The sequence below is a fragment of the Emys orbicularis genome, chromosome 18 (genome assembly GCF_028017835.1).
Source record: "Emys orbicularis isolate rEmyOrb1 chromosome 18, rEmyOrb1.hap1, whole genome shotgun sequence".
In the NCBI taxonomy this organism is placed as follows: Eukaryota; Metazoa; Chordata; order Testudines; family Emydidae; genus Emys; species Emys orbicularis.
In genome coordinates this window covers 18,655,932-18,680,705 of record NC_088700.1, presented here as the reverse complement: position 1 = coordinate 18,680,705, position 24,774 = coordinate 18,655,932, and the positions used below count along the sequence as shown (strand labels likewise).

At 51.8% G+C, this 24,774-nt stretch overlaps 1 protein-coding gene across 1 annotated transcript in view; it reads right to left on the bottom strand.

Annotated features, from left to right (window-relative positions):
* NIBAN2 (niban apoptosis regulator 2) overlaps positions 1–24,774 on the bottom strand; it is a 93,925-nt gene that overhangs the window by 33,410 nt on the left and 35,741 nt on the right. The window contains exon 2 of the mRNA XM_065418989.1: positions 14,228–14,364. Coding sequence (XP_065275061.1) covers positions 14,228–14,364 — 137 coding nt within the window. The remainder of the gene's footprint in view (positions 1–14,227; positions 14,365–24,774) is intronic.

The window sequence follows — 24,774 nt, the reverse complement described above, 5'->3', positions numbered from 1 at the left end:
CACATATTATGGTGCAAGGCACTACACATAGCGAGAAACTCTCCCTATGTGACCCACGACCCCCTTAATGCCAACTGGCAAGGACATTACAAGAATATGCTGATTCGGGTCCAAACATTCTGGTTCACCAAAGAATGTCATGTGAGGTTTTCAAGGAAAGCCAGGGTCACACTGCTCATTGATTTCATTGTAAAATGTATATAGAGATACTATATAAGGACTTATGTGTATATACTGAAAAGATGTTCTTAGATTCTTATCACAGCAGAAGTGGAGAAACTGGTTTTCTGTCTGACACGAGAGGTTTATTCACTTGTCTCTCTGTCAGATGAAAATTACACATTGTAAACTAGGACAGTGGATGCCCATTTATATATGAAGTTATTGAAGTCAACAAGGAAGCAGCACAGAGGCAAAACAAGCCCCGGGGTGTTCTCCTGTCTCTGAGCACAGACTATGAGCTTTGGGGATATAAGTAGATGGCAAAGATGACACCCCTCATCCTACCCCTAGGAAGTAAATGGGCAGTGCATTTTCATTCATGAAAACAGGATCTCAGCCAGCTTGGTTGAAGATGCTGCAGCAAGCGTAGGGTGAGATAAGCTTCTTTAGACAAGAGAGTAACTTGTGAGTTAAGTTTAGTCTCTAGAAAGCACGTTATTGATTTTGTTTTATAAGTAACCCTTTGTTTCCAACTCATTATCTCCTGACTCTTTAGTCTCTGATAATAAACTTGTGGCTTTCACTATCAATATATCTCAGTGCTGTGATATTAACCAAGGTGCTGGATCCTGAGTTGACTCACACAAGTTAGTGTGTACATTGTTCTTTTGGGGAACTGCAGACCTGGCATTTGTGAGAGCGTTGGGTGGATAAGGGGCTGAACACCGCAGGGGAACGCTTCAAAGGGTCTCGGGGACCGGGGCGCACCTATTGCTAAGCTGCAAAGCAAAGTGAGGGCTGGCAGAGCCCAGATGAGTGTGCTTGCACGACTAATAGGCTAGTGGTATCAGGGAGCTGACACCCAGCAAAGCACAAGCAAGACGCCCTTTTGCTGGAGGCAGGGGGTAACAAGGGGACTCACAAGCCTGGGTACCCCGAAACAGTCACACCCTACCCAGAAGGATTTATAATCTAACTGCGTAAGGCATAGCATCGGAGGCCAACAGATTAGGTTAGTGGCCTACGGTCACACAGCAGGTCAGTGTTGGGAATAGGAGTCAGGTCATCCTTGTCCGTACAAAGACCCATCCATTGGACTAGGCGGCCTTCAACTTTCTAAGCTTTTTGCCCTGAAAGCTCCTGTGTGTTAGAACTTGTTATGTGATCCCAAACACAGGCTTGCCTAACGATCCGAGAGAATTCACGTCTCAAGGGAATTTTTATGACCCATGGAATATAAACAAGAGCAAAAAGCACTTCTTGCGGAGAGTCTCTCTCTCTCTCAGTCTTGTAGCCAAGTTCTCAGCAATGAAAGTCAGCAAAAAGGATCAGTATTTATGAGATATTAGACAGGCGTAAGTGACCTAAATCCATAGACTCTGCCTCCCCCCAGCAATATTTCAGATGGGAAGCTGAGGCACAAAGACTAAGGATATGTTTTCACTGCAGAGTTAACTCAGGCTCCTGCCACACACAAAACCCACTCAGCTGAGTTTAGTGGTGCTTTTAAGCAGGGTAGCTGGGGGTGTGGGTTAGAGCCCAGGTTCCACTTTCACTCTGGCTGGCAGTGACGCACCCACTTTGCAGTGAGGACTCAGGCTAAGCCATCTGAATGCTGATAATCCACCAATGCCGTCCCAGAATGCCCCTCTTTGTGTCTGGAAGGACAGACAAGTCCTCCCACAATTCACTGGGAAAGACTCATACAGCAGCCCAGCTGACTGCAGCACAAAGCACCATGGGATATACCTCCAGCAGTCCTAGCGACACATGGGGAAGAATAGCACCAGTGAGGCTGCAGTCACTGATATGGCTTTGCAGGGGGGTTGCTCACACCTAAACTAGGCTAACTCAGTTGCTGATCACCTGGGTTAACGGGATCACCGTTAGGGTATGTCTACACTGCACTGTAAGCCCAGGGTTAAAACTCAAGTTAGCAGATCATGGGTTTGTTAACCTAGGGCTTGAGCATCTATGCTCATTTGTAACCCCAAGTTAGGGAGTGTTGAACTCTGGGTCCCAACCTGGGGCTCCAGCATCTACACTGTATTATGCAGGCCCAAGTCCAATCACCCTTATCCCAGACTTCCTTGCGTCCTCCAAAATATGTGGCAGCCCTAGCCCTTTGTTCGTGGTGCAACATGGGAAAACTTGACTGTCCAGAGGACAAAAAGTTGGTCCATGGGATACTTTTGGCAGACTCCCAGATCATGAGTCCAGGGGGGCTGTACTTACACTGCAAAGCAATAGGGTTTGAATCCTGGGTCCCAGCTTGACTAAGGCTTGGACCCCCCCACAGTCCTGGGACCCTGAGTTAAAGCAATGTGTTACACTTGAGCCTCAGTTCAAACCCTGGACTTACACTGCAGTGTAGACATAACCTCAGTGACTTGTCCAAAGCCTGTGGCAGAGCAGGGAATTGAACCAGGATCTTCAGAGTCCCAAGCTAGCTCTCTAACCACTGGACCACCATTCAGAGGCAGAACAGGTTAAAAAGTAACACCAACTTGAATGCTACTGCTGCTCACAAGCTTTTTCTCTCCCCAGCTTTTTAATATATTCACTAAGGTTTTTTTTAAACAACTTTCTTGTAGGTGTGTCACATGTCAGTGGGAACAAACAACAGGGTAAACTGAGTGGCAAAATATATAGGGCAAAAAACAGATCAGCATTCACCAAGACAGACAGAAGTTTTCCTCCACTCTTTCAGTTCTAGTAATCTGGGTGCTGCCTGTATCAATACTAGGTATGAAACGTCAGATAAAAGGGTAATTGTTAACTTGACAGTGTCCCTTAAAGAGACTTGCCTGTGGTCACACAGCTAGACCAAGGCAGAGCCATAAAAAGAACCCAGGAGTCCTGTTTCCCCCTCCCCTGCTCTATCCATGAGATTGCTTCAGTGATCAACATTCCCTCTAGGGTCATTATCCAGGGTTTTATAGCAACAGTAAATAGACTGGCTAATTCAATAAAAAAAAAAAAAATGCATCATGCAGTTGCACTTTTCTTCCAAGTACCTTGGAAAAGTAGAAGTAGAAAATACAGTTAAGAAGGTGACGAATTCAAGGAGGTGGGTAGTGAGAGCCAGTAAAAAAGGTTAATGGTAAGCTAGTCATAAGGCAAACAAGTGGGGTTTTCGACAGTAACAAGGATTAAAAGCCCAAGGGGGGAGAGAAGTGCATGGAAACGCAAGGCCTGGTACATAGACTATGGAATAGGACATTCAGCGAGAACACTCCACTGCATACACCCTCCGAACAAGATCCCTCACACCCCCAGGCAGGTATTGGGAGGAGCAGCTTTTAGGTGGCGCCTCAGTAGTCAGGAGTGAGTAAGTTTCTCTAGCAGGGTGGCTTGTCACCGTCTGTGCTCAGAGCACCGCCCCATAGCCAGAGCCGCAAAGCCCCTCTGAGGTCAGCCCTGCACTCATGGGATGTGGCGTGAATGCGATGCACATGGGTGGTGGCTCTTTAAAACCCAAGTGTTTATTTACAGCAGATGCCCCGTGCAGGCTGAGGCCAGACCCAGCTGGATACAATGTTCAGACAAACCCTTTGGTGCGGAGGTTGATGTACCAGATCCCCTGTAGAAAGGAGCCGGGTTTCAGTGCTAGCCACCGAGAGCCACTTTCTGGCCTACATTCGAGAGACCCACATTCCACCAGATGTGGCCAGCCCTGCCCTTCCCTCCCCATAGGGTGATCCAATACCCACCGCCATTCAGAGATGCACCGGGAGATAGGGGTCTCGTCGGGACCAAGCAGAAGCCAAAGAGTGGGGAGGAGGGGGCCATGGGCCATGGCTTCTATTGAGACCCCATAATTCCGGACACCCGCTTTTAAAGTAGTCACAGCCAATTTAACATCACTGGTTCCCCTGGGATTATAGTAGGAGACCACTAACAGCAGCCCCTGGCACAGGACATGAGTCACCATTATAGCCAGTCAGTGTCCATAGACTCCAGTGGCTACTGGTCACAGGGACACAGAACCCGGTCCACTATGCCCAAGCATGAGACAGCACCTCATTTTGGAGCAAAAAAGCAAATCCGCCACCTCCTGTGGTGACCTGCTATTGATTCCTGCAAGTCTTCGACCAAAAAAATGCCACCAAGTCATGAAAAGCCAGAGGTGTGCCCTGTGATAGATGACCACCGAGGGCTTGTCTACACAGGGACACTGGACCAGAATAGCTAGTGTGGAGCGGATTACTCCGGAATAGCTACTCCAGTCTCCCTAAACGTGTCGTGAGCCACAGTAGCCACCCCACATCAGGGCAAGCTCACTCTCCTGGTAGCCTGGAGTGGGGCCAGCAACAGGAGGGTGGAATGCCCAGATTTCCTGGGACCCCAAATTCTACTCTCCTCCTTTCTAAAGGAGAATCAGCGCAGTTCACACGGTGCAGACATCCTTCAGAGGACATCTTACAACCAGCATCCCTGCGTGCTGAGCATGCACATGAACGATCTCACAGCATCATCTGTAACAGTAGAGGTTTGCCCTGGGGTCCTAGGCCAGCAGTCCCCTGGCCCATGCCAAGCGCCAGTTTGCCGCCACTTTCCCCCTGCCCCAGCCAAGCACGTCTATAATTTGATCCCTCAGGATCCCAAAGCACTCAGAGGCCCTAGATAAGTGCAAGTTATTCCATGGAGTGTCTGTCCAGCCAGGCGTTTGTCCCTGGGCAGACAGACAGCAGTGCAATTACGTGCTTCAATAGTTTACATTGGGGAGAGCAGGGGATCAGCTGGAACCCCAAGCTTATTTTATAAAAACAAAACAAACCAACCAAACAAACAATGGGCTGCTGCAAACAGCTGAAGGATAATTGATCCGCCTTCCTGCAGCTGCCAGTTACCATAATTACTCAAGAGGTGCTGCAGCCCATTAACAGAACCCTTTAAATATTTTTGTGGTGGCTCATTTAACACACTGAACAGGGGATTCAGGAGACTTCTGGGGCCTGACATCCCTCTACCCCCTCGCCCCCGGCCAGAATGAACACATTCTCTTGCAGGAGGTAGTTAATGGCACTGTCCTATGGCACAGAGTCACCCACACCAGGAACAGGGGAGGGAAAGAGGCGGAGGCGACACCAGCCGTGTAAGCAGGCTGGTGGAGGGTGTGGTTGAATGATGGGGGCAGATCATATTTAAGGATTTAGGGTGGGGGAGGTCCAAACACACCCATTCCCCGGTATCATCAAATCCAGGTCCCTCCACTGGCTTTATAGGGATACTCATTTCTCTGCTTTGTCAGGAAGAACCAAGAATTCAGTATTTTAATTATTTAAAAATGCCCCCCAAATATTGAGGATCTCCAAGCGCTTTGTGAACACGGAGCCAGGCAGCACTTTCAGTGTTAGCCAGGTTTGAAGATGGGGACACTGAGGCAGAAAGAGCCTGCTTAAGAGACTTGCCCAAAGTCACCGAGTTAGACACAGAACACGCAGCTCCTGACTTCCACCCCTGGGCTCTAACCACCACGCCATGCTTCCTCTCACCGAGAGAATGTGTGGGCAGACCGGAGACCTTGCTGAATCTCAGCCTAAGCAGGAAGTGCCGGAAGGGCCCAGGATCTAGACACGCCTAGTGTGTGTCTGTGCTTCCAGTTTGCACCACTCTGCCGAGTGCTGGAAACAGGCACCGCAAGACAACACGCCATGGCCTCTGGTGAGCGCTTACAGCTCATCGGCCCCACCAGCCTTACAGGCCAAACTGCCGATTGGGCCCTCTGACCCCAAGTCAGGATGTCTCCGCACAGTCAAAGCGGGAACGCCGGCCAGTCAGGCAATTTCCAGAGGCAAATGGGACGTGAACTTCCCTTGGACTATTTGGCAACTGCCTTCCTAGGTCTCTGTTTTCAGCATATTGCAGGGGGACTAAACCCCACAGGTGTACGCCGAGATCAAGATCTTCCTCTTCTCTCAACTCCTACGACCTATAATCCTAAAATCCAACCACCATTAATGATCAGAGGGGTAGCCGTGTTAGTCTGAATCTGTAAAAAGCAACAGAGGGTCCTGTGGCACCTTTAAGACTAACAGAAGTATTGGGAGCATAAGCTTTCGTGGGTAAGAACCTCACTTCTTCAGATGCAAGTCAGGTTACATCTTCAGATGTAAGTGAGGTTCTTACCCACGAAAGCTTATGCTCCCAATACTTCTGTTAGTCTTAAAGGTGCCACAGGACCCTCTGTTGCTTTTTACACCATTAATGAGTTTCTCCCCATCCCGTTATGAGCCAGAAGAGGAAGCCAGGTTGTGAAGTTAAAAAAAAAAAAAAAAAAATACATTGGCGAGTCAAGGGAGTTCTGGAGAGAGGTCAGAGATTCAGCAAGGGAATTTCGCCGGGGAGAGGGGATAAGAGCAGCCAGGCGATATAGCTTTAGAGACCCATCGCAAGCAAGGAGGCTGAAAAGGGACAGCAAGAGAAGCCGTATTTATTCATTTGTTAGTGAGCACAGTTGGCCTGACACCCACAGCACATGATCGCTCGCATGCACACAGCATCTGGGCACACGTTGCTTCTGCTCAGTTTCCCATCACCCCTTAGAATACAAGCAGGGCCTGGCTGGCTTGCCCATATTGGTAAAGCGTCTCTAAGCTCTAGATACAAGGGAGTAACTCCTGAATGACTAGCGAGGCCTGAGCGGTGTACATCAGATCTGCAGCGTGGCGCAGGGTTTTGTGGCGTCTCATGTTGCCAACACCTGAGCTTGTCCAGCTCTCGGGTTGGCTACTTTCTCTCCACCCGCTTGCCCACAAGTTGCCATCACTAGTCCCAAGTCCTCAGACATATGGAGTCAGGCAGTCTAGGCAAACAGCCAACAGCAGCGATGACTAAGGCTGTGCACTGGGACCCCAACAAGTCCAGCTCTCTGTACTGCAGTTGATTTTCAGGGGCTTGTGTGACAAAGGGAGACAATTACGGCACATCCCCAATCAGGAACTGAAATACCACGAGACGACAAGAGCAGACGTCATCTTTAATACCGAGCAATGGCCCACGAACATTATAGGGCTCCGTGTGCGGCGTTCCAACTCTGACCGGAGTGAAATGCCTGTTGAATCAAGACTGATCATTGCAGGCTGGAACCTGTAGTATCCATACGCTGCACCTCTGTATTAAAGATGAAGCCAGCTGCAATCTGTTCTGTTTTACGAACATTATGTGCAGCATTCTGGGTGGGCAGAGCACAGTAGCCATGGCTTTAGCCTGTCTCTAAAGGAAACCAGGTCAGAGTCTTGAGAAGTCCTGCTCTCAGGCTGCAGTCCCCCTACCCATCTACTTTTACATGGCACGTTCAGCACGTCTTGCATCATTGCTTTCCACTTAGGGGCAGATACCTTTTCCCACCTGCTCTGCAAATACAGGACGCAATATGCAGAGTCCAAACTCACTCTCTTGCTGGGGATTGGCTTCATAAACTCTGTGTGTTCAGCTCAAACCTCCTGCCCCTGACTGCTCCTAGGGTTCCTCCCTTAGGACCGCTCAGCTCATACCCTAGATCCTCACTCCTTTATTATCCAGGTGAGGTAATAAACCACCTGCGCTGGTGAGTCAGCAGAAGCCACTTCACACCCCACCTTCCTGGAAAAGGGTTTCGGGCAAACACTGCCTGCCTGTTATGCTCCTCCCCCCCACACACAATCTGAGAGCTACTGAGCAGAGACCTCAGAGCTAATCTGAATTTAAAAGGCAAGTTACAAGCTCAGGACATGACAGCTCAGCTTCACTCCCCGCTCCACCCCCTTCCTTGCGATTTCCATTTAGCGAGGCCTTGGTGTCAACTAGAGACACATTAATCCACGGGGCCTCATTAAGCAGGGACACCGTCATTCTGGCAGGCTGCCCAGCCAGGGATCTCAAAAGCAGGCTGGGAGGCGGACAGCACTGAGAAATTCAAACTGCTCCTACGGGTGCCTGGTGGGAAGAACGGAGGGTTTGTTCGTGAATCAAATCCTCTTGCTTCCTCCTGGAGGGGTCCCATCCTTGCAGGACCAGGCGACTAACTGGAAGCCAAGTCACAGCCGCAAGCCAGCCTTTCCCGAAGCAGCAAGTGGTCCAAACATGTGGGGCCAGAGTGCCCAGGGATCAGCACCTCCAATCAGGGCCAGATTGGAGCGTGCACTCAGCACCCAGCGTGCTGGCCCCGGCTGTGGGTGCTGAGCCCTGAAGATTCTGCTCCCAGCATAGGAAGAGCTGATCGCATACCCTGCTCCAAGTACCGGGGGTTGATCTCCCTGCACCTGGAGTCAATGAGCGTGATGGCTACTCAGCACCATTCAGGATCAGGCCAAAGATTTGGCTCTGCAAGCCAGCAATCACCTCTGGAACCTGGGGGGGCTGGAGGTTTCGCAGCGACCAGGAGAAGCTAAACTGATCTCCCCGCAGCAGATCAGCAGTGGAATGTCCTATTTATATAATCATCTGGTTTTAAAGTTACACCATGTCCCTGACCTCTGCGACTCGCTTCCATTTCTCAGACATTCCACAGCCGCTAGCTGGGATTTATGACACAGGCAACCTTTAAGCGGCACTCACTGGGAGGGCTGGATGTATCCGCGTTTGGTGATGCACCCAGCACTAGTGAATGCCGGGGCCTCGTTCCTCACAGGGGTCTCATTCATCCCCTGTTTATTTTGCTTAACACACCCACTGAGCAGACTGTAACATGCACCTGCACCACCCTCTATTGTGACATCCTTGCTGCTACGGGACAGAGCTGGATACATACCACGCAGGTTACGTGTTTGTCTAGTCTGCTCTACACCCGACATTAAAGATGCCACAACATTTTCCAGAAGAGTAGGCGTGTGCCTGAGTCACCTGGGCTAGATGTTCCCTTTCCCCATGAGATTGTGTACAGTGTGCCATTACGTGGTTGCCCTCCACCCCAGAGGTGGCTGCATTACAGCACTGGACATTCAGCACTATGTGCTTATTTGGGGTTCGAGTCTGATCTCTCTCACTGGTGTAACGCCATAGACTTCTGGGGAGACTTTACACCAACGTAAACCCGATCAAAATCTGACTCCGTGCTTGTGAAGAACTTTGGGATCCTAAAAATATATATATATATCCTCCTCCACCCTGACCCAAACCCAACCCCAGCTCTCTTCACCCCATATCAGAATCAGTGAAAGGCTGGTGAATTCCACTAATACCGCAGTTGTGTAGTCTCTCTCTCTCTCTCTCTCTCTATTAAGGGTGGAACATACAGTTGTCTTGTCCATCCTAGACTTTACCACCGTCACGACTCCAGCGGTGAGCATGATCGATGAACAGGGCTCCAAAAGCAGCAGGCGTTTAGCGATCATGATGCCATCTATCACTGAGCCTTTGTTATGGTGGCACCTAGCAGCACCTAATCGAAGTCAGGCCCCATTGTGCTAGGTGCTGTACAAACTCAGTGACAGTCTCAGCCCCAAAGAGCTTACAAAACCGGCCATTGGTGCGCTGGTGTCTGGAGCCGGCCCTGGTAACAGCAATGGCTGGAAATCTTAGGGAAAAGAAGCTACTGTAGACCCAGTCAGGGAGGTTATCTTGTAACAAGAAAGTAGGGTGCCTTTGGTTCCCTGAGCCCAGCATCCATGGCTGGGCTCCTTGTCTTCTTCTGGACACCCCATTCACTCACACCTCCTGTGGCTGCACTTTACCAGTTAATCAGCATTGTGAGCTCTCCCCAGAGACCCCAGCATTCCTACCATGCGGGCAAGCATGCGCGAGAGGGTGTAGGCATCCAGAGAAGTTACTTAACTCACTTGGGACCCACCTCTAGCTCTGAATGCAGGTCCTGTGGAGGAGACTGCTGGAACGGGACTCAAGAACAGAAGGCCTGTTCATTGGGACAGCAGCTGAGTGCATGATCCTCTGGGCACGCCTTTGAGTTACCGTTACCTAGCAAGGCTGCACTGCCACATCCCTGTTCTCACCTGCACCGCTGCATGTGCTGACGGGTACAAGCCATGCTGACTCCAAAGGCCAGGCTCGCCCCACCAGCCTCCACTTCTCTTACGAGAACTCACCAATATTGACAGCGAGTTTCTGATCGTTCCAATCAAGCGCTATACTGAGCTATTGCAAATACCCCACTTCCAGAGCCAGGCGATGAGAACAGAGGGAGAGAGAAATGAGGAGGCGCAGGCCAGGGAGAAGAGAGGTTTCCAGCAGCGATGTGAAGTTACAATAGATGCATCGGGTCGCTCCTCTGACTCTCCGAGGCGACTGTTCTGGACCGGAAGGTGGTCTGGCTGCAGAGAAGGAGGCTCTTGCGCGAACAGCGCTGTTACAACAAGACGACAAAGGTGGCTGGCACTAACTGAACAGCTAGAGAAGAAGAAAAAAGCCGCCCTCAGGATCCCCTGCAATGCCATGGAGAGCAAGTGTCGGCACGTGAGCTGGGCTGGCAGCCGAGGTGACCGAACGAGTGTCCCAGAGCCAGCGCACTGGGCTGGCAGGGCTACAAAGGCTATCAAGCCACGTGCTTCATTTTGTTCTGGAACGTCCCCATTTCGCAGCCGCAGAGTGGCAGTGGTGGGCTCAGGAAGAGTCATAGAGCGCCTCCCCAGAAGGAAGCGCTGGATAAACAAAATACACACACACACACACACACACACACACACACAGATGTGTTTACAGCAGAGGCTGCGACTCGTGCCAGTCTTAATGCTCTCTAAACAGGCTCTCACGTGGATCACTGCTGTGGAAGGGGAACTCAGGCCCAGCAGAGCTGTTTCCCATTGCGTGTTCACTTGAGTTAACGACCATTACAAAAGAAACTTTCAAGACAGTAACCAGATAGTCCAAAGCTGCCGCAGCCTGCCAGGACAGGCACACGCTTTGCAGGCCCGGAGCACAAGCCAGCCCAGCCCCTGGTTAACGCACGTTCCACCCTTTCATGAAGAGTTGTGAAGCGCTTGGAGGTCGTTGGAGGGAAGGTACCATGTAAACAGGCCTCAAACGCCCCCACGAGGCTGTTCTCCCCTACTTTACCAGAGGGGGAAAGTGGTACAGAGTGGGAGAGAGATTTGCCCAAGGTCACACAGCCAGTCTGTGGCAGAGAAAAAGGAAAGCTCCCAGATCCTCCAACCCACAATCCGGTGCCTTGACCACATGAGCATCTTCTCCCTGGCAGTCCTGATTTAGGTGGAGTGGCGTGTGTACAAGAGACGAATTGGCCCCAGAGTCCAGACCATCACACCCTAATCTCATTTCAGTCTAGAACGCGGAAGCTGCTGGCCAGGTTCTCTTGGGGTCCCCGCAAAGCCCACGGCTCTCCCATGTGTTTATGCAGCACCATCCTGAGCAGCGGCATCTATGCACTTGCAGCGGGATGGTGCTGAATTATGTGAGCAATGGGCAGAAGTTTCTAACAGAAACTGCTTAACCCACCTGGGGCCAGAGCCAGAGCTGAGCCAGAAGGTTGTTGCAACACAGAGCCATTCTTGTTAGAGTGATCTTATCCGGAGTATAAATTCCCCTCTCCTCTCCTCCCCATTCCCGTTCATCCCTCCCCTTGCCCTCCCTCTGCCCCATGTTTGTTACAGTGAGTCTCGGAAGTATTAGAAATCTAAATGGGTGACAGGTAAATGAAATGTACCAAGGGGACATTAAAAGATAGACAAGCGGTGCCCATGCTTGCTGATAATTAAATCTACCAAGCGAGCACGAACTAAATGCTATAATCAAATAGCATTATCCAGTGCAATTCGGCTACTGAAACTCCACTTCCAAACATTATATCGCAGGGTTTGGTTTGTTTCCAGCTAGTAAGAGAGTCAGACCGACTAATATGGATACTCATTTCTAAGTATCAGTTGAAATCAAAACTAATCCTTCCCAGCCTAATTATAGGCCCAGAAGGAGTGATTTCCCTTCCCTCTTCTAACCAAAGGCTTCCAACCTCGCACAGCCTGGTATTTCCTGTCTCTGGCTCTTTGTTTAGGGTTGAAGTTCACATTCTCTTCCCCCTGCAGTGGGAACAGGTCTGAGCTGCAGACAGGATGAGCGGCTCCACTGAACTGGTGAAGAATTGAAACCCAAATGCTCCTCCCCACCCTGGAAAAATATCAGCCAGGGTGGAAACAATGCAAACCTAGCTTGAATCTTAAAGGTCTCCAAGATTCAGTCTCGGGCAGCAGCCCAAACAGGAGGGTGCGACCCTACCCACTATATCCATCAGCAACAAACATCACAAGGGTGTCTATACTCCCGAAGCTTCTGAAACCTTCCTGTTGCTAACATAGCACGAGAGATGGAACTCATGATGCTTGTGATTAAACCATCTGGTCAGTTTGCCCAGTCTCGGCAGGGTCAGGGCTACATCTACTTGGACTGCAAGCTCTTTGGAGCAGGGATGTTTTTTGTTGTGTTTGTACAGCACCTAGCACAATGGGCCCACAACTGGCAACTCTCAGTGCTACCGCAATACAAATCAATCCATGCATCAGTAGTTGCGTGTTGATCAGACGTGCCTCTGAGCAAGGCCCAGACTCCAGTCAGACTACTACCAATTGCAATAATACATTCGTTTTAGACTGTACCTAGGTCCTCCTAGCCTATCGCACACCGCAGGTTAGCTATGCTAATTAACTTTGTGCTCTAGTACATGACCAGGTTAACTCTTTAGCTGCTGGCTCATTTCAGCGTGACCTATAGAATAATAAGCTAGTAAGTACTGGCAGGAGCAAGGTGTTCAAAGCTTCCTGCTTCGGTCTCCAGCGCTTTGCCTAGCTACATTTGCACCTGGAAACTGGAAAAGCAGGCGTGTGGTTTTACACGAGGGGGATGGGAGGCCGGAGGGAACGGAGGCAGGCTATGCTCTGAATATAGGAATTTGCATATTTAGTCAGACCCAGTGTCTGTCTGGTCCAGTACCTGTCTGACACTGGCCAGTAGCACATGCCTCAGAAGAAGGTTTACTGCCTGCTTCGGGGTCAAATAGGAGAATGTGTCTCCCCAGCATTAGGTCTCCTAATCCCCCTAGTTAGGGAGACTGGCTTATGCCCTGAAACAGGATATTTAATATCCCTTCCCAAATTTGTCAGCAGCAGTTGTAACGGCACATTCTCGTTATCCATGTAAGGATCCAATCTCTGAAGCTCTCGTCCCTAGCCCCGTGTTGCAGGGAGCACGCTTCTGGACGCAAAACCGCCATCATCTATGCAGATGGAAATTCTCTCTCAGATCCACCTATCCGCCCAGAGCTCACTCCCTCGAATGTCTGTGGCACCTCGGGCAAGGTGCCCGTGCTGCTCCATGCCAGCAGTTTGGAGCTACACTGGGCATTAGGAGTCAGACATACAAGGGAGCCCAGTGAAAGGCAAGGTGGGGCTGCAGTGCACCAGGGAGCCCATTCACTCCCTCTGTGGCTAGGGGAAATGAATCACATTGCACAAAGCCGCAATTAAGTCACTTGACTCACTCGGGAAGGAAAAGCCAATGCCGGAACTTGGGCAAGAGCCAAGCTGCAGGGTGAAGGGCCTGTACCAGCTCCTGGCCTGGAGTAGGAGTCCCAGAAGTTCTAAAGCTAGAAGGTACTGCTCCCCCAGAACGAGCCCCAGAGCTTCAACCACCGGCTGCTTGCCGTGCCCCCCTTTAACGCACATCCCGTAAGCACAAGGGTTCAACTCCACAGCCACTGTTTGGCTTGAATTGCTGAAAGAACTTGGCCTTTCCCCACTATAGAGGTGAAATTTTCCACTCCAGCTTTCTCCCGGATCTCGCATTGGAAGATCCCCACCAGGAAGGCCTGCTCTCACAGCGCTGCATAAATGCATCATTGCTGACGCTCCCGGCAGCAGACTGGCCTGGGGCATCTGCCTCCCATCCCCGTGAGCCCACCTTTCAGCTACATTTGGGCACGCACACAGCTCCCAGAGCCAAAGCTCCTTCGACACCGAATCTGGATCCGTTTTGTGGCCCATCCCCATTTCTGTGTTCAGGTCTGAGTGCGAAGATGTTGCAGGGAGCAGCAACCCAAGCCAGCATCTGGAGCAGAGCTGAGCCAGAGATCCCAGGACAGGGCAATGCTCAGAGGAAGTCTGTTGAGGAGCCTCTCCCTTACCTTGCGGTGGAGCAGCTGGGACTGCGGCCCTCCGTTGCCCTCAATTTCATACCGGACGCTGTTGAAGAGCGCAACGCCATACTGTTCTTCGTAAAACTGGCAGAATTCCCCCAGCACCTTCCCGGTTTTCTCTGAAAGTCAAAATGAAGAGAAATTTAACACAGATCGCCTGACTTCAAAACACATCCAAAACCCTGCAGACACGCACACTACAAAACCCCTCCCCCATCTGCTGGGGAGACTCCTCGAGTCACTTTGCACTTTAACACGAAAGCCTGGGACTGAGATGATCAGTAAGGAAGTGTCTCACTTCCTGCAGCTGTGGGGGAATATCTACGAGCTGAAAGCATCCCTATCATGATGGTTAGCGTATCACTGGCCATCTGTTTGTGGGCTCGGGGGCGGACAGTTAGTGGAATCATCTTACTCTGATGAGCAGCGGGTGGGTTACTGATTAATCCATACACACTCTATTGCATTAGCAGGACTTGTGCTCATTTCTCCTCCTAGTCTAGATACCTTCCAAATTTAAAACAACTCCCCCCCCCCGTGAAGTCCAACTTTTGTTTTGATCACAATACTCCTAGAAGGCCGATGCTGAAGAACCCACTTGCACCTAGGCTAGGACCATGTAGTCTCCCAGTTTGCAATAAACGGCTCTTTACCTTGTCTGCCTGCATTTCTACTGCACACATCACTGGGCCAGATACAGAAACAGGAGTCCTTCTGCCCTGACCATCCAGCCCTTTCTTGCGTTAGTGGTTATGCCAAGTGGGGCCACTTTGGCATATGCCTTCCTCATGCCCACATGCCCCACTCTTAGCTCTTAGAGGGATGGACAGGAAGAGGCATGAGAGAAAGATGGGGCTTTTGCTACTTTTTGGGTGCAATGTGACAGGCTCATGCAGGGCACCGATCACTGGGGAATTCCACCTCTACCAAAAATGTCTTAAAAACGGTCTTCCGAGTGGCCCGGGTAACCTCAAAGTCCATCACCTGTCATGTCACTTCAGTGCTGCCCGTTTCCTCCCGCTCCCGTTCTGAATGTGCCAGGAGAAGCCAGCCAACCGGAGGCCCTCTGGTTATGGAAGGAATCCCACAGTCCAGCCCGGTTATGGAAGGAATCCCACCAAGTGCCCATGGGAGCTGCTCCAGTGCACCTGCCAGCAGCCTATCATTCCCACGCTGCCCAGGCAGCCTTCCCTGCCTGAAGGGGAGGTTCCATCCTCTTACTGGGGAGCGGCAGAGATGCGGAACACTTTTCACCTGCATGTTCCCCGGCTGGACCCAAACCCAGCTCTCTCACTGGTGAAAGGGCGGCAGCTTTCGCCACATGCGACCTGCCCCCGGGTGCAGGCGCTCAGCACGTCCTACTGAATCAAACAGCCCTGGGCCAGGTGAGTCACCTTTCCATCAGCGTCCGATCCACAAACAAACCCGAATCGTGCAACTCAGAATGGAGTGGTGAATAAGGGCATGTGGACAGACTGTGCCGCTCAAAATATTTTCCCATTCCTAGTGCCAGCAATAGCAGCGACCTTTGCCAGGAGGCAGAGCTGGCCAGCGCCCAGAGTGCCGCCTCCCCTACTGGGAGTCATGCTCCGGCCTTTGGAAGCAGAGGCCAAGATGCAGAGTAGAGGGACACAGGAAAGACTCCTACAGAGACTCCAGAAACCCTGATTTGGCCATATAGCATCAGGTGGGAACTCAACAACAGTTTTGTTTCATACGAGAACAGTCACTGGTGGACTTGGGGCAAGAGATAGTGGAAATCACGGGGGAATTTTAGTACAACATACCCCTGGGACCAGGTGACAATATATTCAAAACGAAGGTCTGCTCTACAGTTAAATTTGTTATTGGCATAGCTGTGTTGGTTAGGGCTGTGATTTTCATGCTGGTATAAACCCTGATATATGGGCATAAGAGTGCTTTTGCCAGCATCGCTTTTGTCTCAGGGAACTGGTGAGTTCCCAAGTCTCAGGGAATCACTATGCCGGGAGAAACTCGGTTATGCTGGTATAAGCTGTTTCTGCACTATGAAGGTTTGCCAGTATAACTCTGCTGGTATAGCTATGCCAGCAAAGCTTTTCTAGTGCGGGCAAGGCCCCAGGGGTCCCTCCTGCCCTGCTACCAGTCTAACACACAAGCTGTTCCATACCAAAAGGAGAACTTTCTATCGGGGTGGTAAATACTCGGTAACTTACACTGGCACGAACCAGTCAGCCTCTACCACCGACGCTCCCCCACCACCCAGCCAGGATTTCTCCACTGTATCACAGTTCAAGATTCTTCCTTGGCTCAGTTTGCTGTTAGGGCCCCACGATCCAAATTCTATCCCCGCTGTAGCCATGACATTTCAAAATAACCATAACACGCAGCATGGCAACAGCTGGCAAGCACTAGGCACATTTGTTCCAATATGTATTTGATCAGGGAAGTTCCCCCCCGGTTCTTTGGGATTCTGCAAAGAACTCCCTTAACCGCTCTGGAGGATACCAAGTCGTCCATGCTGGCCACCAACTTGGCTGACACCAGAGACCTCCAGAGCTAAAAAGCATGAACCTCTGCAGTCAGGTTCGGAAGCTGGGGCTGGGACAGAGTCAAACTCGCATCCACTGTGGCTCCAGCAGAGGCAGAACACGTTGAGCAGCGGGTTATACTAGCGAGGTCACTAACAGCAGGACAACACCAGTGAGTCAGACGTACGTGGACCAATTCTCAACTGCCCCAAGGCTTCTTCTAGGAGAAAACCCTTCTCGCATCAAGGCTTGTTTGTGTTGCAGCCTAAGATCACCCCTCAGACCTGAGACTCCCACCCGCTTCCTCTCCTAGTGTCGGGAGCACTTGGCGCTTCCTGCAGCTCTGGGACTCCCCAAGGGGCAGCTGCCCCCCTTGAAGAAGGCCTTGCCATGACTGCACATGGCCTCAGTTCACACCACTATAAGAGTCTTCCGGGCCCCGCCCCTCTTGCCCTCTGCGATAAGGGCTTCTGATAGAGAGACGGCAACGCAGGCACTATGATTATGACTTTGATAATGAAAGTGAAGGATGGGGCTTGGCTGCGTTCATACACAAACCCAGTAATGAGCAGGGATAAAGGCTGCCCTCCCTACCCCACCTCCAGGGCAGCGCTCAGCGCAGACGCTGTATTTAACTGGGGCCTAAAAAGGCAAATCAACAGCTGAGACAGGCTCTGAAGTTACCAGTCACAGCCCCCAGCTGAGGGGCGTTCTAGAATCCTCTGCCAGCTCCAAACTCAGTCATTCAGCAACCACCACAGATCCCTGCTCCTCTGCTACCTACTCCCGATCATTTCATAACATGCCTGCTCATTAGATCCCCAGGGAAGATGCAAAGCAAAACGTACACAAGCTGCTCCCCATGTAAAACAAGTTCAGCTCTTCCAGAAACTCTGCATGCCCCATCAGTACCGTCATCTGGGCCAGTCACTGCTTTCCAGCAGGGTATTTCAAAGGGACCTGAAGGGAGTTCAGTGGGATTCAGCTGCCTAATTCCCTTTTGGTTCCTTTAAAAAGTCCCAGCCCCCATTCGGTTTAGGCCCCAGTCATGCTGCCACTGAAATCAATAGGACTTTATCTATGATCAGTTTTCCCAAAGTGCTCACACATATGCTAAAGCACCTTCCTTGCCCCGAACAGCTCCCAATCCACGTTCCACAAGACAACAGGGAGTGATACCAGAACAGGATGCCATGGGATGCCACTCAATGTGCAGCGGCAGTCAAAAAAGCACACAGAATGTTGGGAATCATTAAGAAAGGGATAGATAAGACGACCGAAAATATCATATTGCCTCTATATAAATCCATGGTACGCCCACACCTTGAATTCTGTGTGCAGACCTGGTCACCCCCACTCAAAAAAGAGATATTGAAATTGGAAAAAGTTCAGAAAAGGGCAACAAAAATGATTAGGGGTATGGAACGGCGGCCATATGAAGAGAGATTAAAGAGGCTAGGACTTTTCAGCTTGGAAAAAAGATGACTAAGTGGGGATATGATAGAGGTCTATAAAACCATGATAGATGTGGAGAAAGTAAATAAGGAAGTGCTATTTACTCCTTCTCATAACACAAGAACTAGGGGTCACCAAATGAAATTAATCGGCAGCAGGTTTAAAACAAACAAAAGGAAGTATTTTTTCACACAACACACAGTCAATCTGTGGAACTCCTTACCAGAGGAGGTTATGAAGGCCAAGACTATAACAGAGTTAAAAAAAGAACTAGATAAATTCATGGAGGATAGGTCCATCAATGGCTATTAGCCAGGATGGGCAGGGATGGCGTCCCTAGCCTCTCGTTGCCAGAAGCTGGGAATGGGCGACAGGGGATGGATCACTTGAAGATTACCTGTTCTGTTCATTCTCTCTGGGGCACCTGGCATTGGCCACTATTGAAAGACAGGATACTGGGCTAGATGGACCTTTGGTCTGACCCTATATGGCCATTCTTGGGAACAATAAGATCACATGGTTACTCACTAAGGCATGCATGCGTCTTGGGTGTACCCAGACGCTGCAGTGGGAGCAGGATTGGGCTGCTTGGTTGTAAGCTCCTTGGAGCAGGGACCTTGTCTGGTAGGTCTGTACATTACTGTGCACACCTCCCATAGGAGGGGGATTTACAACACTAAGAACCAGAATGGTTTTGGCAGACCACTCCATCCCAGTAACACCACTGGGAAGGTCCTGAAATCCCTATCTATCTACCCCTCCATCTCGTCACTGACACACAGCTGGCAGGATCTCTGCTGCAGCCCGCTCTGCTTCACCCGTCCACCAGCCAGGCCGTCAGATGGTTCAGGATGGATGAGCAGAGCCGCGTTTCTGGTGTGTGACTTTTCCCTCCATACTGTATCCAAGACAGAGCCCCTGAACACACGTCCCCGTCACGTGGGAGAAGGCTGATCTACTGAGGGATGCTACTGAGTGCAGTCAGCAAGGCTGCCCGTACCACGCCCATGCCAGGGACGGGACAATACGAACTCTCCCAGCTGGCGCGGCTGCTTGTTCCCAGTGATTATGTCTGCACAGCATGGGAAGCGGGGTCCCTCTATGCACATTGCAGAACGGCAGGGAAGGTCCCCTTTGGACTCTTGCTTGAATGCCGAGACATGAAGGGAACATTGTCCATTGAACAGACACCACCTGAGAACTATTCTATTCCCAGCTCTGACACTGCCTCTTTGTGCAACCTTGGGCAAGCGACTTCGGTGCCTCAGTTTCCCTTCCATCTCCACACTAGGACTTAACTGCCTCTGAGTTGCCATGGACTTCAGTGGGAGCAGAGTGAGGCCAATGCCCAGCACTACTAAAACTCCCATCCTCCATGCAGTATACAATGTCTTAGCCCCAGTGTGGTTGTGGGTTACACACTTAACGCTATATACAAAAAAAAAAAAAAAGCCTGAGATCCCAGAGGCAGGAAATTCCAGACATTAAGATTGTTCCATCAATACTTGCATGCCCGTATTGCACATCCTGTAGAGTGAGTGTAATACAGGACTGTGGTTATGGAGGAAGAATGGTGGTGTTATGGTATAAACCAGGGGTGGGCAAACTATGGCCTGCGGGCTGGATCCGGCCCCTCAGGGTTTTGGATCCGGCCTGCGGGATTGCCCCCCGTGGCGTTCCAGGAAGCGGCCGGCACCACGCCCCTCCAGCCCCTGGGGGAGGGGGGCCAGAGGGCTCCACGCGCTGCCCTCGCCTGTGGGTACCTCCCCCGAAGCTCAAGGATACTTTTAACCACTTACGGAAGCAGCCCCGTGTCCGTGCTTAGCGGCACATTGGAGGAACTTTCCTACAGAGCATGCAGTCTGAATACAGACCGTCTGAGGTTGGCACCAGTAATGGGACTAGCCTCCATGGAGGGTAGGGAAGAGACAGGCTGCAGAAGAGCAGGGAAGGTGCGTGGTATAACAGAGCCTGCTCTTCCACTGCAGTCATAGATACCTCCCCAAACGGCCTCTGCACCACCACACCTGCTCCAGCAGGGCTCTGGCTTTTCCAGCCACAACCCAGGCCTTAGAGAGAACATGTTTAGATCAGGATCTGTACAGATCCCACCGCACCTCCCCACCCCCTCTCCCAACTCTTGCTTGTAGGATCGTCCATCCACTCGGATCCACTCTGCGATGGAGTTTGTGACAAGCCCAGGCATCTGCCTTAGTGAATTGCCCCTAGCAGAGGACAAAAGGCATCGGGTTGGCAAAGCAGAGCTTTCCTTAAGGTGAGCCGAGCAGAAAGGGTGAGACGCAAACTCATAGCCGGTCTGGGAGCATCTAAGCAGGTACTTTCTGCTTTCGAGAGGCAACAGCTGCGTTTCACAGGGATTCTTTCAAACAAAATCCTTTCCCAGGCGAACCACCGTCAGGGAACTAGAGGAAAAGATTTTCGGTCACTTTAACAAGCCCACGACTCTAGTCCCTTAAGAACTTTGTGCAGACAGACCGTGTGCTCCAGCCAGGGAGCCCTGCCAGATTGCACTGCTGGGAGCACCACACACACAAGGATTTCCTGGGGCTATCAGCAATGACTGGAGGATTTGGGGTGGGGGGCAGGGTGAAACCACTGTGCGCTTTCGCCTCTGGTCTTTGGCTTTAAGAGGCGTATGGACAAGCCATGTTTACAAGTGTCTCCGAGTGCGCGAAAGGGGATCGTACGGGTGTGGCACAGGGGAGCTTGCCTGCTAAGGGCCAATGACACTCGCTAAGGCAAGGCACAGGATGGGAACGCTGCAGGGGCTTCCCGCCCCTGGCGGACCTCGCCCATGGCGTTCAGCAGCACCCGGAACACCCCAAGCAGCATCCTGGGCTTGCGGACTCCAGCGGGAAGGCGAGTGGGTTCACCTACTGAACAGCTCGGCGGCGGGAGCGTTTTGTTCCCCCTCCCACTCACAGGTGCTCTCTGATTGGTGCAAAGGCCCAGGGGAAGAAGTGCCTCGGCTGGTTCAAATTGGGGACTAAGGTTTGGAACAACTCCATGCTCTCTTCTGGGCTATCGGCTCCCCCTGTGGAAGTGACCCAAAAGGGTCATGAGCCCACCGGACTGGAGCCGCTGCATGGAGTGATCACGCCGCTCCCTATCCCCATGGGACAGGAGCCATCAGAGGCTTCCCCCGCCCCACTCCATCCTCTCAGGAGAGGAGACATGGGGGGGTCCAGCATGCATCCCATCCCCAAAGTCAGCTGAAGAGATGGAGTCCTGTCAGTGAGGCACTGGGCTGGGAGCCAGGAGATCTGGGTTCCATTCTCAGCTGTGCGAGAGACCAGCTATGAGACCACAAGCAGGTCACTTTCTCTCTCCGACTCAGCTCCCCATCTGGGCTGGTTAAACTGAAGGGTTTTGGGGACAGGGACCATCTCACTGGGCAGCAGCTAACGGTGGGGCTCTGGCCTTCGTCAAGGCCTCCACGAGATACCTTAGTACAACTGGCATTAGATAGATACCGAACAAACAGTTTGGTCCTTCCCCAGCTCCAGAGACTGGGTCCAAGTGTCCTCCAGCACCTGTGGCAACGCACCCCCCCTCCCACCCCCAACCCACTGGGTTTACCAGAACAGAAAGCAATTAGCGGCCAAAACGCCAAGCAAGGAAAGAGAAGGCCTGTTCCTTCCCACTGCCCTGCAGCAAGCGGTCAGGACATGAATGGCAAGGAAGACTGGTGCAACCTCTCTGCGCTGCCATCCGAGAGAATTCCACGACCCTTCAAGCCAGCTGGAAGCTCTCTGGGCTGCAGTAGTACAGAGGAACATTGCATCAGATCTCCCTTGGTACCAGGGTCTCCTCTCTCCCACACACGCCAAGTGCGAGCAATTACAGGCAAAGGCCCCTTCGCTGTCTCAGCACCACAACCGGAATGCCTGATCAGCACTTGAGCAGGCGGGCACTTGGCCAGTGTTCAGGAAGGACATGCACGTCACAGCCATGGACTAACTGAAGCAGATCACACGGGGAGGGTCCTCTAGGGAGGATCATTGCATGCATTTTCAAAACAGGCGCCGTGGGGAGGCTGGCACAGAGATGGGGCTGCGAGCAAGCGGTCCCAGCGAGCTTAGGCCGGAGAGCTGCAGACAGGTCTGTCAGCTGGATCTGGAGAGATTTTAGATTCTTTGGGTAGCCAGGCTCCCAGGGTCAGTCCTACGCAGTGGCAGGCTCCCTGTCCTGGAGGGGAAGCAAGGCTCCCCATGGGTGCCTCTTCATTGCACTGTCCACCGGGGCCCCTTTGACATATACAATCCCACTCACCTGTCCACGTAAATCCAGTGAGCTCGGTACACTGCTCTTCCCCAGAGGGGCTTGCGGTCAGGGGACCGGGGCCCAAGGAGAGGAAACGTTCAGCAGAGAACAGCATTGCCATCTCAGGGCCCTCCAATGAACCCAGACAACCGGATCGGAGATTAGAGTCGGCGCAGCGTCCCGTCTCTCCAGGGTGGCATGTTTAAGAGGCATGGGGAGGCTAAGCCTCACCAAAAAAGGCCAGCCCTGCAGGGGGGAAATGCCACGGATGCGGTGTGGGTCACCTCTCCGGAGACACGCTGGCCCACCGCCACCTTTGGAGCACCATAGAAAAGCTCCATAGAAGTGGGGGGGCCCCCCACCACCAGTGCCCGAACAGTGGCCTCGCCCCACCTCTTCTCCCAAGGTCCTGTCCCCCCGCCCGCTCCTCTCGCTGGCCCCCTGCCCCACCCTGTTCCGGGAAGGTGGCAGAGAGGAGCAAGCAGCGGGTGCAGGCAGGACCTCAGTGTAAGAGGCCAAGCAGGTGCGGGGCCAGGGGCCAGGCACCAGTGGGCCTCCCCACACACACTTCTAGGGAGCTTTCGATGCTCGCATGCGAGCCTCCCCAAAACCGGAAGGCTCACGTGCCGCCTATGCATGTCTCCCCACCGAATGAAGGGGAGGGCAGGGGAGATCAACAGCCCCGGGGCTCTTTATGAATTAAAAGGTCTGATCAGGACACCCCACCCCTCTAAAGATGAAGTCAAAAGTGTTCTGGGACCTCCCACACTGCGTTCCCCTCCCCTCCCAAATAACTACCCTGGGGGGGAAAAAAGAAGCAGCCTTGATGCACGTCACACAGAATTTAGTTCATGGTTAAACTCGCCATGAGAACTACGGTGGTGCAACTCCCAGAACCCAGCACAGACTCCCTGTCAAAACACACGGCAAGCGGGATCGAGGCAGCGTCTGCTTTGTGTTTCAGACTTCCCACATCTCCTGGGCTCCTCACACAGCCCCCTCTTGCACTGAGAAGCCAGAGTCTACGTGGCATTTAGTCAATATAGTGACTTTAGTGGGGCTTCTGACCCTTCCCTTGCCTCTTAGCCAGCTGCTGTGGTTTAAAAAAAAAAAAAAAATCCTGTTTAAAGAAATAGATAATTCTCTCCTGCTGTGTGAGGGACCCACACAAATAGGGGGACTGACCTATTCTAAAGAGGGGAGGAATAAAGGGCCGGGGGAGAGCCAAAAACAGTGCAACAAACTACACAAAGTGTTGTCAAGTGTGTACAGACAGACACACCCCCTTTCACTGGACCCTCACTGAGGGAGGCCACTGGTTTTATAACCCCAAAGTTACCGATGCTCCACAGTTTTGCTGTTCCCTTGGTTTGAGAAATGTTTAAAATCAGAAATGCAGAATCACAAACTATATCCACTGGAGGAAGGAAACCCCCCACCATTTCAACCTGGAGGCATAAGTCACAACAGTCACACAGCGTCCCACATTTGAGGTGCGGCTGATGGAGGGGTACGGTCCCGTGTAGGAGTCGACAGAATGGAATGAGACGAATAACTCTAACCTCACTTGTAATTCTAGTGGGGAAAGCAGGGCGATTTAAAGGGGCTAGGGTCCCTTTAAGAATCACTTCTGCGGCATTCTGCAGGGGTCTAACAGGTACGGTAGTGTCAACCGGGGCTCTGGGGCAGCTAGAAGCCACCTTCTGCACCACATGCTAGGCTTGCCACGGTCACTATTAAGGCCCAGCGATCAAGTTAACCAGCTAGTGAGTTTTGCTACTCAAAGGGCAGCCCTACTGCTAGAGAGAAGGGGGGTCAGTTTCGCACAAGCACACACTACGCACGTTACACCCTTCCCCATCCCGAATCCCCAGCTCTACTGATGCACTGCCTTGGTTCCCATTTGTTGCTAGCAGAGCCCGGCACGGTTCCCAGTCGCATGCCTGGCCAGGTGGGAAGACTGTCATCCACATGACTGGAGAGATCAAGAGTTTCCCTCATTTAGGATGAGAATGCGTGCCTAGTTCTCCAGCAGTCACTGCACTAAGCCTTTCAATGCGATCCCCATACCCACGCTGAAGAAAAGCCAGAACACTTCCACTTCACTCTCCTTTGGGCTGATTTCAAAGTAAAAAACGTGGGCTCCTTCGAGGCACCGTTCGTATGGGGTCGGGGTATATGAGTGCTCTGCATTCCGGCTCCTTTCTCTGATCTGCTCCACCTGGATCAGAAAAACTCCTCTTTGACTTGCTCCATATGGAGCAGGCCAAGCACAGGTGGCTGTCA